At 39.4% G+C, this 13,576-nt stretch overlaps 2 protein-coding genes across 2 annotated transcripts; both read right to left on the reverse strand.

Annotated features, from left to right (window-relative positions):
- Positions 1-5,160: 5,160 nt before the first annotated feature.
- On the reverse strand, positions 5,161-7,132 carry LOC105029945 (claudin-3). The gene has a single exon (XM_020040933.2). The coding sequence runs from the start codon at positions 6,923-6,925 to the stop codon at positions 6,275-6,277; it is 651 nt and encodes a 216-aa protein (XP_019896492.1). The 5' UTR covers positions 6,926-7,132; the 3' UTR covers positions 5,161-6,274.
- Positions 7,133-10,762: 3,630 nt separating this feature from the next.
- LOC105029859 (claudin-4) lies at positions 10,763-11,916 on the reverse strand. The gene has a single exon (XM_010903451.3). It carries the CDS (start codon positions 11,744-11,746, stop codon positions 11,087-11,089), a length of 660 nt encoding a protein of 219 aa, XP_010901753.1. The 5' UTR covers positions 11,747-11,916; the 3' UTR covers positions 10,763-11,086.
- Positions 11,917-13,576: the final 1,660 nt, after the last annotated feature.

Raw genomic sequence — 13,576 nt, forward strand, 5'->3', positions numbered from 1 at the left:
CAGTTACTGGGATTTTCACACACAACCATTTCTAGGGTTTACAAAGAATGGTGTGAAAAGGGAAAAACATCCAGTATGCGGCAGTCCTGTGGGCGAAAATGCCTTGTTGATGCTAGAGGTCAGAGGAGAATGGGCCGACTGATTCAAGCTGATAGAAGAGCAACTTTGACTGAAATAACCACTCGTTACAACCGAGGTATGCAGCAAAGCATTTGTGAAGCCACAACACGCACAACCTTGAGGCGGATGGGCTACAACAGCCGAAGACCCCACCGGGTACCCCTCATCTCCACTACAAATAGGAAAAAGAGGCTACAATTTGCACGAGCTCACCAAAATTGGACAGTTGAAGACTGGAAGAATGTTGCCTGGTCTGATGAGTCTTGATTTCTGTTGAGACATTCAGATGGTAGAGTCAGAATTTGGCGTGAACAGAATGAGAACATGGATCCATCATGCCTTGTTACCACTGTGCAAGCTGGTGGTGGTGGTGTAATGGTGTGGAGGATGTTTTCTTGGCACACTTTAGGCCTCTTAGTGCCATTTGGGCATCGTTTAATAGAATTAAGGCAGTTCTGAAGGCGAAAGGGCGTCAAACACAGTATTAGTATGGTGTTCCTAATAATCCTTTAGGAGAGTGTAGTTTATCCAAACAGTGGCATGCCTTTGCATATCATCATGATGCATGTAGTTAATTAATTCTGTATGTAGATGGTGTCTTGTACTGTAATAAAGAATATGCAATCTCCTTTACACTGCAAATTAAAATATTTTTCATATGGTTTCATTACTGTTGTCTTATTTTATTGATGTTTGATTGAAGTTATATTTTAGGTATTCCAGCTGAGCTGAATGTAAATAGGCCTGATACCTAAAGTGGTACACATTTACTCTCCAGAGAGGCATCTTCACTTTGAAAATAAAAGAAGAACTTCAGGTATAATTTTAATGGACACTGGTGTTTTTAAAACAGCAGACTATAGTTCTGGTATGCAGCTAATGGTGAATCCCTCCCACATTAACTAAGTGTTTACACAGTAATAGGTCCAGCAGTAAATATCTGACTGTGTGGGATGAAACTGAATGAAAGGAAATATCCAGTGTTATTCTTCAATATCAGGTCACCTTGGTTTCAGGTTGCAATACCAAACGCAGGAATGTACAGAGAGATAACTCCCCACCTCTCAACTAAGGAAGGGAATGTTTTCAAGAGCCTTCCTGGTTTGCAAAATGTTAAAGCCATCTAAAACAAGTTTAATTTTAGGCTCTGAATAAAGGATGTTTTCCATGTTAAAAATACCTCTTCTGACATTAAAATAGAAGACTGTGATTTCTTGCTAAGTGGGATGTCACCTTCACTGTAAAAGCTCATACTCCAAACCACATACCTTCCCACATGAAGTCCAATCTTGAGGGCTTCTTAGGATCCCAAAAGTAGATTTTTTTGCATATTAGATGTCTGTTATCAATTAGAAGTGAATTAATACTTTGCTTGAACTTCTATGAATTCCTCTCTTCACAATTGTATTACAAATCATGCTAACCAAAACAAACATACTGTACTAACCCTAAAAAAACTAAAAAGGGGGACAAGAAGCAATGCTGCCAAGGAGGCAGGCATCCATTTTCTTTCATTATTTAATTAAGTTGTCATGTGCATTCACCAAACAGCTTGTTCGTCGACCAATTTGGGTTGCAGAATTGTAGCAAGATTCTACATAGCTCTTGTGACTTCTAGACTCTTGTCAGGGGGTGCTGAGTCTACAAATAGAGGTAGTTGCAGCACTTTTCAGTTGTCTACCAGCTATGTTCATTGGTCTAGCATAACTCGCACCCAATGTCCTTGTGAGAATATGACAGTGCATCCAACCAGCCTCACAACTGCAGACCACATGGACAGAGCATGAAACTGGGGGTTTGCACAACCAAATGATTTTTGCACATACTGTCACGAACATACTCAGGAAAGCGCATCCGCGTGCTCATATAATCCTTACCAGGGCATTCACTGCAGTTCGCAAACGCGATTGGCTCTGGATTGATGTGTACAACAGTGTTTGCCTCAAATATCCTGTAAGAACAACCGTTAAAGAAGACAACTTTCCAATGGCCACAATCAACAGCCTAATTAACTCTATGTGGTGATTGGTAATGCTGCATGACACAAGCAACCAAAGATACTGACTGGTTCTCTGAATCATTGATTTTAATGTATAAGTGACCAAAAGATGTGTATTTCTTTTCCCAGTCATTTGAAATCCACAAAACAATAAGGGCCTAATGATTTAATTTCAATAGGCTGATTTCCTTAGACAAACTGTAACTCAGTAAAATCTTAAAAACTGTTGCATGCTGTGTGCATATTTCTGTTCAGTGTATATGATGCAATACCAAGTGGACACCACCCACTGAACAAAATCATTTGATATCTGTTTCCTTTTGAACAGAAAGATGTCTTTCAACATCCTTTGCTCAGTGGGTGACTCCAAAAACAAAGCATTGGGCCTGTTCTCCAGAACAATCTGACCTAAGTTTCAACACCAAGAATAATACTGATATGAAAGAACCGTTATATGGGTGTCAGGTACAAGTCATTCTCTTTATCTTTGACTGGACTTACGTGTTGAAGGGTTTGAAGAGGGTTTGTCTAAACAGCACACCACCCTAAAACGAAAGAAACAGAAATGTAAAAGGATCAACTGGAGGTGGACATACCAAGATAATGATGTTATGCTTAAGCGACATGAAATCATGACATCATGAAAGCATTTTTTTCATTTTAGGGATGGTTGATACAGTAAACAAGTAGATTCCAGAAATGTTTATAGAAGACTGGAAAATACATTGAACAATGCCTGAGGACATCCACAGGATCAATATCTTTGTAGCTACACTTTGTTCATTGCACTTAAAACATATTTTAGATATTCTATGGGTACAATGCCCAATCTGCAAAACAACATGTCTTTTCAACCATACTGTAAATCACAGGATATTTTGTATTGTCGAAGCATGTAAACCAACTATTGTGTCTGAAGGTATGTTCCAACAGAGAAGACAGAACAGTACACAAAGGGGCTGTGTTTTTCCTTTCATAGGGGATGAATAACGGAAGGCATTCTCCCTGGTGACTCCAGGTGCTTAACAACTTCTTTGCTTGTTCTATACTTCACATAGTCAGTATCGGTCATGTGATCAGCCAGGGTTTCGCTTTCCATAGAAACCAAACCAGAGAGAAAGACATAGAGACGAAGAGAGAGAGACAGAGAGAGAGACAGAGAGAGAGACAGAGAGAGAGACGGAGAGAGAGACAGAGAGCCAACCCATGGAAACAAATATTTAACGGAGCTACAATATTTGCTGTGAGGTTTAGACAGGTGCCTCATTTAGTGTTAAAATCATCTTTAACAAACTGTTATAAACATGTCAGTGTTGAAACAAGCAATTAAACGTTTCAATTAGGAGACTAATACAAGTAATGTTTACGCTGTTAACAACTACTTCTCTCTAAACATTTTAAGCCTAGAGATAGGATAATTTATTTACCCAAAGGGGAAGTTTGCCTTTGAAAATTACAAATATGCAGCTGTTTCCAAACGGAATACATGATTGTCCAAGAAAAACTCCCGCTCAGGGACAATAAAGTATTATCCCATAATCTCTCTGAACTCCAATGTTATGACTAAAGTCAGAGAGAATGATTTGTTTTCTATATAAACACTACCTTTTAATTTAACCTTACCTTTCAATTTAACGCACTGACTGCTGCTCACATGAGCCAAATATATCACCATGGAGGGAGCTTGGAGGGGTCATGTACCCTCTGTGTTAATAAGTATGAGGTGGGGTTAATGACTAACACCCTGCTTGGCAGCTGGGTATATCCATCTGAACAGCATATGCAACACAGCAAGCAGTACTAAACAGGACCAGTCTATTAATAATAATGGACTTTCCACACTTCTACATCTGCTGAAACAGAAGCTTTCAGACATCACACTTCCAAAATAAAAATAAAAATATATATGGCACCTTATGAATCCTAAGTTGGAGTCAGAGCCATCAGTCAGGCAATGAAACAATGCAAATGATAGTTTTGCAAATTAAAATGGATTTAGTTCTGGATGGATTTGTTATACTAGTTGAATACTATTATTTGCACAAAAGATATTGCAATCAATAATTTCTCTTTATAGTGTCAATTTGATTCTCTTGTAGGATGATGTAATCTGAACTATGCACTTTTCCAACCTAAAGCTAAAATAAAAAATAAGTTATATATATTGTTTTTATATATTTTTTAAAATAACTATATTATATAAAAAAGTTATTTAATATAAATGGATTCAGTAATGGTGTCTACTTTTTAGGACTGACATTGATATGTAGAGGAAGTGCGATCTAGTGTAAGGTGTAAGGTGTGACTGTTCAGTCTCAAGGGACTTTTCTCTCCAGTATTAACTATAAGATCTCAATAAATATTTCACAGGCTGCATTTACAGGTAACCCCATTCTGACTGGACTGATCTCAGGCAACATTTACACAGGAAGCTCAATTCTGACCTCTTAGCCGATTACAGGCAAAAGGCAACCACAGCAACAAATCTTTTGAACCATACTGTAAATCACATGATATTTTGTGTGGTTGGAGCATGTAGAGTGTATGTTTCAACAAAGAACAGTACACAAAGGGGCAGTGTTGTTCCTTTCATAGTGGATGAAAAACAGAAGGCCTTTTCCCTGGTGACTCCAGGTACCTAGCAACTTCTTTCCTGGTTTTAAACTTTCAATTCCACTGACTTAAGATTCCACTGACTTAAGATTCCCCTGACTTAAGATTCCACTGACTTAAGATTCCACTGATTTCAGTGTTCTCTGTCATCACTTCTTTGCTGACATAATGTTTTGTCACGTGCTCCTGTAACAGGATCTCGTCTGTGACTGTTTAGAGCTTTTATGGTTAAGTTGATGATTGTTGTCTTGTAACAAGGCCTCATGAAAGAGATATCAGGCTGCCTTAACACTGGCACATGTACTGATCCTTATGACAGCTTTTGACACCTTCGCAGTGGCTGAAAAAAAACCCTGCAAAAGTAAAAAAATAGAATTTCCCATGGTGTGCATGTGTGCAGGCGCTTATTATATTAAACAACAGTAAAGTATACGAAGCAAAATCCATCTTTATTAAAAAGCAGGTGAAGTGCAGTCAATGCTGCACAACGAATACACATTAACCTGTAATGAACGGACACAGGTGGACAATGTAGACATTGCATCATTGTCAAAAAACACTGTGGCCTTCATATTTGGTCTGCTCCTAACCCAGGCCCCCTTCCCTCTTTTCACTGCCACACAGATGGCATCTGTCTGTAGCTCAGGTAACCGACTTTAATACAGTTACAGTATCGTTTTCTGAATGTTCATATCAAAAAGTCACACCCTCAACACAGAAAATTACTATTACCATCAAACAAATACGTCTTTCACAGACTTTTACAAAACTTTTTTTTACAAAACAAACAGTAAAAAATGTCCATAAGAAAATCCAACAAAAAAACTAAAAAAATTCTGTAATAAAGAATCTGTAATAAAAACATATCCAGCTTCATGATTTTTTTCTGAAAGCGTCAGTCAAATGTAATCTGTGTACCGGCCTCTCTTCCTTTCAGAAACCTAGGTAATGCTTCATAAAGAAATGTTATTGAAAAGATAATGATTGAGTATTTAAGATATCACTGTTAAAGTAATTAAAATGTAATGTAGAGTTGTTGCCTGAAGCTATAGAAATTGCATAATGTTTGTAATTTAAAGAATAAATGGACAGAATTTTAAATGATTCGAAATGGATAATCATAAAAAAACTAACGCTATATCAATGATCATGTTTATAATATTAGTTGTATTATTAATTTCAATGGATATGCACAGTTCACAAATTATTCTCCTCATAAAACCTTGTAATTTAATGAACAGTTTGTACTGAGCTAATCAATAACCTTTGTTTACTTCACCAAACCTAAATGGAATGAACACAGTCCTTTCCATTTTCTCACACAGCCAGCATGGAACTTACATGCTTTGCTGTCAGAAAAGATATTACAGAGTCAAATACTGGACATAGTCAAACAAACATATTGGTAAAAAAAAAAACATCACTTCACTGTGGAGTCTCTTTGGGATCCATCATGTCTTTTTCTAGACATACTATTAAAATAGGTGTAGAATATCGTTTTTTGGTTGTGTACAAAAAGTCCTTATGCCATCCATTGTCCTGTCAGACGTAATCTTTCCTCTCAAAACCGGGACCGCCTGGGGCAGACCGCGGGGCAGAATACGCCATTCGGGAGGGGTTGTACTTCTTCTCCCGAGGTGGACAGGAACAGCAGAGGAGGCTCCCCCCGAGGATCATCAGGGCTGAGGCCCCCCAGCCGATGTAAAGTGCTGCTCCCAGCTCCCTGCGTTGAGCATCTGTTATCAGCGGGTTGTAGAAGTCCCTGATGATTGTATTGGCCGACCAGGACACTGGGATCAACTGCATAACTCCTGACACAATGAAGAATACCCCTGAGATGATCATAACTTTAGCTTTCGATGCTTCGTCCTCGATGCAGTTGGTACACTTAGCCCCGGCGATGGCGACGAGCACCGCCAGGATGGCCAGGAGGATGGAGATGACCGTGAGGGCCCTGGCAGCCTGGAGGTCCTGGGAGAGGGCCAGCATGGAGTCGTAGACCTTACACTGCATCTGGCCCGTGCTCTGGACCACGCAGGTCATCCACAGGCCCTCCCAGATGACCTGGGCCGTGACAATGTTACTGCCGATAAAAGCAGTGACTCTCCACATGGGCAGGGCGCAGGCCATGATGGCAATGATCCATCCTAAGATGCACAGAGCGATCCCCACTAACTCCAACCCAGCAGACATGGCGGTACCTCTGTTGTTGCTGGAGATGCTTCTGTGCTCCTTTCAGTGCTCTGTGTTCAGTCACACCTGACCTAAGACACCAGGGGGAACCGACAGTGGATCAGAGATGAAGAGACAAGCCCAAGCCAGAGACACTAACGCCAATTAACTAAATGAAGCCCCTGGTACCTGTATGTGTGTTGAGTGGAATGTTCTGGGGCTGCAGGGAAGAAAAGTATCCTTTATATCTCAGATCAGGTGAAGGGAGGAGTCCTGAAAGAAGATGACATCACATAGAAAAGGAAAGACCGAAGCTTTCTCTCTGTCCATGCAGCTCTAAAAGGACAAGTGCTATCGGTTTACATGACTGCTCTCACAATGGCTTTAGCTACAATGGAGGCCATTTACTGTTCAATAGGCACACAAACAGGGACTTGACAGCATAGTTTCAGAACTGAAGCAATAAAACACTTTGGAAGTATGTCATTTTGTCTGATTCATTAATGAAGATAAGTAATGCTGTTGTCCAGCTGTAACCGGCTGTCGTTTTACATGTTAGTGGTTTTGCTCTGTACATAACCCTAAAAGAAAAGCAACCAAAGAGACTTTTGCTAATGATTGATGAACTCAGATACTAGTAGTCCTTAAACCTTAACTCCTGAAACTGAATTTTATTATATACAGATGTGATCATAATATTGAACTCAGATACAAGTAGTCCTTAAACCTTAACTCCTGAATTGTAGTCCTTAAACCTTAACTGAATTTTATTATATACAGTTGTGCTCGTAATATTGAAATACCCTGGGAGAAATTGTGAAATTTTGGCATTGATTCTGAAAATATGATCATGCAAAAAAATCAAAAAAATCATTTTATTTAAGGATAGTGATCATATCAAGCAATTTATTATCACATAGTTGTTTGATTACTTTTTAAATCATAATGATAACAGAAATCACCCAAATAGCCCTGATCAAAAGTTTATATACCCTTGAATGTTTGGCCTTGTTACAGACACACAAGGTGACACACACAGGTGAAAATGGCAATTAAAGGTGAACCTCCCACACCTGTGGCTTTTTAAATTGCAATTAGTGTCTGTGTATAAATAGTCAATGAAGGTTCTGGACTGGCCATCACAGTCTCCTGACATTAATATCACTGAGCCACTCTGGGGAGATCTCAAACCTGCGGTTCATGCAAGACGACCAAATACTTTGCATGACCTGGAGGCATTTTGCCAAGACGAATGGGCAGCTATACCACCTGCAAGAATTTGGGGCCTCATAGAAAACTATTACAAAAGACTGCATGCTGTCATTGATGCTAAAGGGGGAAATACACAATATTAAGAACTAAGGGTATGCAGACTTTTGAACAGGGGTCAGTAAATGTTTTTCTTTGTCGCCATGTTTTGTTTAATGATTGTGCCATTCTGTTATGACCTACAGTTGAATGTGAATCCCATAAGAAATAAAAGACATGTTTTTGTTACAAATTTTTTCTTTACAAATGGTACATATACCAATTCTCCAAGGGTATGCAAACTTTTGAGCACAACTGTATGTTTTATGGTCATGTCCCAAAACAGATGTCTTGAATGGAATAAGATCTGGTCTGATCTAGGCCAGATGTTTTTGGTCGAAACATAAACATCTATCAAAGTTTGAAAAAATATTTTGGAGTACGATATTTTATAATAGAGAATACTGTAGTAGATTACAGTAGAGAAACATAGAGTATTAGTATAGTAAAAGAAAAATATAGTTCTGAACAGAAAAGAATACCACAGTCAAATGTATAGTTCAGCACAGTGTACTGTATTGTACCCTACTTTACTCAAGTATTATGGTATAATACTTTACTCTACTGAACTGAATTGCACGTTTCTGTTCTGTTCTTTAAAATCTAAACAAATAAAAAAATTGGTATCTAAACGTTTGACCGCTACTGTACCAGCTCCCTAGCAAGTGTTGACAATACTTTTTGGCAGCCTGCATTACAACCACTTTTGATAGGTTTTGTGACCAAAATAACTATCAACACGAAGGGAAGAATGAAATGTGATTTGTTTACATCCAAATACAAAATGACTGACCCTCTGCCTTGCATCAAGCTAAAAACTCCTTTACCTGTGATTGTGTTAACAGCATTGCCTGTTGGGCCTTATTGCTTAAGTATTCTGGTGTTGCCTACATTGCTCCATTGTACCCAACTGTGCCTTGCTGTCCGTTTTGTTATGGCTTATGTCCAAACTTAAACTCTGTTGTGGCAGTTGATTCTTGAAAACCCACTGTGAGTCAAAGTTGTTCTTTAAGAAAGAGTGGGGGAAAATTCCACAACACTGATTTGAGAAACTGACAGGAAGTGTCTGGTTGTTGAAATTTCATCTTAATAATATTATAATAATAGCACACAGCCAGTACTTGCCAGAAATTCCTGCAGTTACTTTAATGTTGCTTTAGGCCTCTTGGAAGCCTCCTTGACCAGTTTTCTTCTCGTCTTTTCATACATTTTGGAGGGACGTCCAGTTCTTGGTAATGTCTCTGTTGTGCCATATTTTCTCCACTTGACTGTCTTCACTGTGTTCCATGTTTTATCTAATGCATTGGACATTCTTTTGTACCCTTCTCCTGACTGATATCTTTCAACAATGAAATCCCTCTGATGCTTTGGAAACTCTCTGCAGCTATGGCTTTTGCTCTGATATGCAACTAATAAAATGTCAGGAAAATCCTACTAGAACAGCTGAACTTTATTTGTGATTAATCAGAGTCACTTTAAATCGTGGCAGGTGTGTAATGACTTCTATTTAACATGAGTTTGAATGTGATTGGTTAATTCTGAACTCAGCCACATCCCCAGTTATAAGACGGTGTGCACACTTATGCAACCAGGTTATTGTAAGGTTTTTCTTTTTAATTTTTCCCCCTCAAAGATTTCAGTTTTATTTTCAATTGAATTGTTCACGTTATAGGTCACATTAAAGGTGGAAAAAGATCTGACATGATTTTATTCTTTTACGTCACAAAAACATGGCATTTTAACGGGGGTGTGTAGACTTTTTATATCCACTGTAGATATGTTTTCAATGTAATTGAGATGTTGAGTGCTGTTTGCTGAGCTCAGAGCAATCATTCTGTCACAGAAGTTTTGAAGTAGCTGTTAAGAGAAGATTGTCTGACCTCAGTTCCTCTGACCTAAGGTATTCGGCTACAAGCTGTCTTGTTCATTCTATTTCATCTGGTCTAACAGTCATGTCTGTTTGTCACTGACTCCAGCACCCTTGAATTCCTCACAACTAGGAGTGTCTCCCCTAGATATGCTTCAGACCCTGGGATAATAGACTTTGCCCCCTAACATTCCATGACCCAGTGTTGACAACTAACTCTGATGATCCATTTTGCTGTGAAACAGCCTCATTGTTCTGGGGGCCATTTTGAAATGGCTGAAAGTCGGGGTCTGAGTAATGCTCCTTGTTATCTGAGGGCTAAAATACATTTGAAATGTAGCCAGGAACGTAGATAGCAGAAATGAAAGAGAATCCAACTCAACACATCATTACCATGGATACCCCAAGATGGCTGAAGGAAAAGCCCTGCTATTTCCTGAATGAATGACAAAGAGACAGTTTTCTGAGTTTCCAAGTGTCTTTGATTGGCAGCAGACTCAAACAGAATTTTAAACTGTATAACAAGTAGCACAGAAATGTGCCATGTGGCAAATCACTTAGCAATTTGAATTAAATTGTAAGCACTTACCATTTAGAAAAAGGTTTGGTTTTTTGTGTTCATCTTAAAATATTTGAAGTAAAGATAGTAGGCTAATATAAAACACTTTTATTGTGAAATTGACATATAATGAACATTACAATAATTTGTTTTCACACTCCGCAAAAGCTATATGCACGACAACATCTATTATTCAATCAGTCTATAGAATATGAAATCTAACAACACAAATGGTTTCAATTAATCTTGCAAATATAGAATACAATAATATTAGGCATACTGTATAAAAAAAAAATACATGAAGTCCAGTTAGATGTTGTTCTTATATCTTAAACAAGCCAGTAAAAGCAATTATTTTCACATAATATAACAACATTACTGGTATCAGATGTCCTTTGTCCACTTGGAGTGAGCAGAAAGCAGCTGTTATCATACACCAGTGATCTGTTCAGACATAGTCCCTCTTGTCAAATACGCTGGGGGCCACAGACCGGGTTGGGGAATACAACATTCGAGAGGGCGGCCCTTTATACCTATTCTCAGGCTGTTGCGGACAACTGCAGCACAGGATGCACCCCCCAATGAAGAGAAAAGAGGCTGCAGCCCAGCCAAGGTAGAGAGCCCCTCCAATCTCCCTCTTCTGAGCATCGATGGTGATGGGACTGTAGAAGTCTATGATGATGCTATGGGCCGACCAGGACACAGGGATGAGCTGGGTCAGCGATGTCACAATGAAGACCACCCCAGCTCCGGTCATTATCCTGGCCTTGGTAGTCTCATCCTGCACACAGTTGGTACACTTAGCCCCGACCACGGCCACCAGCACCCCCATGATGCCCAGGACTATAGAGATGACTGTTAGCGCTCTGGCAGCCTGGAGGTCCTGTGGTAGAGCCAGCATGGAGTCATAGACCTTACACTGCATCTGGCCCGTGCTCTGGACCACACAGTTCATCCAGATGCCCTCCCAGATGGTCTGAGCCGTGACGATGTTGACCCCGATAAATGCAGACACCTTCCACATGGGCAGGGCGCAGGACATAATGCTGGATATCCATCCCAGGACTGCTATGATCAACCCTAGGATCTCTAGTCCCAAAACAGCCATTTCGTCGTGATGTCGTCCTCTGCAAGCAAGTATACTGGTGTCCTTGCTCTCCTCACTATCGTAACTCTATGCTCAGAAGAGCTTCGCTGTCTGGGTTCTGCTCTGGAATTCTCACAGCCTGTGTACTCAGTGCAATCATTACACCACAATGGATGAAGGGGGAGTCCTATGAAGGTTGGCCTGGTGGTTATCATATATATTCCTCTTTTATTTTCTTAACAAGACCTACAAAGAGATTAATGATTGAATGGTTGTGCCATGGTAGCTTCCTCTGTGTTTGGGTTGAAGCAGAAGGTCAATAATTGGCCAAGGTCTCTGATGCTAAATGGTTAAAGGATAACGAAATGGTTAAAAATGGACCGGGTAATAACTATAAGCAATTGGGAATAGCAAACACCTGTGAAAAGTCCCAACTGATGGTTATAATTGTTATGTTATGTTCACACCAAGACATCAGCAGTAATATCTCTCTCTTTATAGTGTACATTTGTTCTGTCGTTACTGATAACCCTGAGAGAGAGAGCTGGGTAGGAACACGTGGTGGCCATCTGTAGTTAAACACTATTGGCTAGTTTCTAAACCAAACATGCTGATAAACCTGGATTGAGGGCTATTGGTTTTGATAATATAGTGTCTACTTAAAACAAACTTCTGTCATACTACCAATATTGTTCAGTCTCGTTTTCAACCTTTTTCAGGCTTGTTTTCAAGCGATAAGCCTTGGCTCTGTCTAAGCTCTGACCTATTCTAACTGACATCATCTGAAGTTAATTATTGCTGTCTTCTTACCAGATAACAATATTTTGTTGATGATTGGGTTACAATTATTGCAGATGTGCATTTATTTAGTGTACACATGTTTCACTGCCAGGAGAGAGTAAGTCTTGATTTTATCTTGAGGTTCCTTTATCAATGAAATGTTTTACAAAAACTCTCAAAAATACCTGAAATCAAGTATATATTTGGATACATTTTTCTTTTGATTTGAGCATAAAAAATGCTCATATTCCCCGATTTGTTCCATTTAATTTATCTAGCAGTGGCTAAAGGTTGCCTTGGCTATTTAAAGAAAACTAAACCACGGATTACTGTTTTTCTGGGCACATATATTAGTGCGCAAATATTGCTTTGCAGGTTTAATTGAATCGAGACATAAGTCTATGCTTCTAGACAGATTTAATATTGTTTTCCTCTTATATGTTTCTCAGGCTAGAATCAAATATAAACAAATTCAGAGTCCATTTGTCAGATCAATGGGATCATTATGGCTGATGTTCATTCATGATTACAGTGTGGGTTACCTGCGTCCCCTTTCAATGGCCACATTTATCTCTGGGTCAGTTTCACTCCACCAGCGGAACAGTGCACAATGCAAAGTAACAGAGGGCAGTCGCCATGGAAAACAAATGGGTCATTGTTGCAGCTTGCATTTGCATTGAAATCTAAAACTGAATTTGTGCGGGGTGAAGGGACTGTGTTGGTGATCTGTGTGGTGTTGCTATGCCATGCTGGAATTCCTGCCTTAGTGCAAAAGCTCTCAGGAGCAGAAGCCTATCTTGATGTACAACAACGCCCCCTAGACAGGATGCTAGTTTACTGAGCCTTTCTAATGTTTTCATCTATTTCTTCAGAACCTGTCTCAATGTTTAGTTGGGAACCTGACTGTATTAAGCATGTTTTGTCCTTAAGAATTAGCACGGTATGTGAGGTTATTTTAGGGTATGTGTTAGGGTATCTCACATATTCCTGTGGAGATATTATTGGCAATAAGACCACTTTCCGTGGCGAATCTGTGCACAAGCCTATGTAACAGAGCATACTTCTCAGTAT

The sequence above is a fragment of the Esox lucius genome, chromosome 1 (assembly GCF_011004845.1).
Source record: "Esox lucius isolate fEsoLuc1 chromosome 1, fEsoLuc1.pri, whole genome shotgun sequence".
Taxonomy (NCBI): Eukaryota; Metazoa; Chordata; class Actinopteri; order Esociformes; family Esocidae; genus Esox; species Esox lucius.

What these genes read in the sequence shown, in the direction of transcription:
- LOC105029945 (XM_020040933.2), bottom strand. Translation starts at nt 6,925, where the DNA reads ATGTCTGCTGGGTTGGAGTTAGTGGGGATCGCTCTGTGCATCTTAGGA.
- LOC105029859 (XM_010903451.3), bottom strand. Translation starts at nt 11,746, where the DNA reads ATGGCTGTTTTGGGACTAGAGATCCTAGGGTTGATCATAGCAGTCCTG.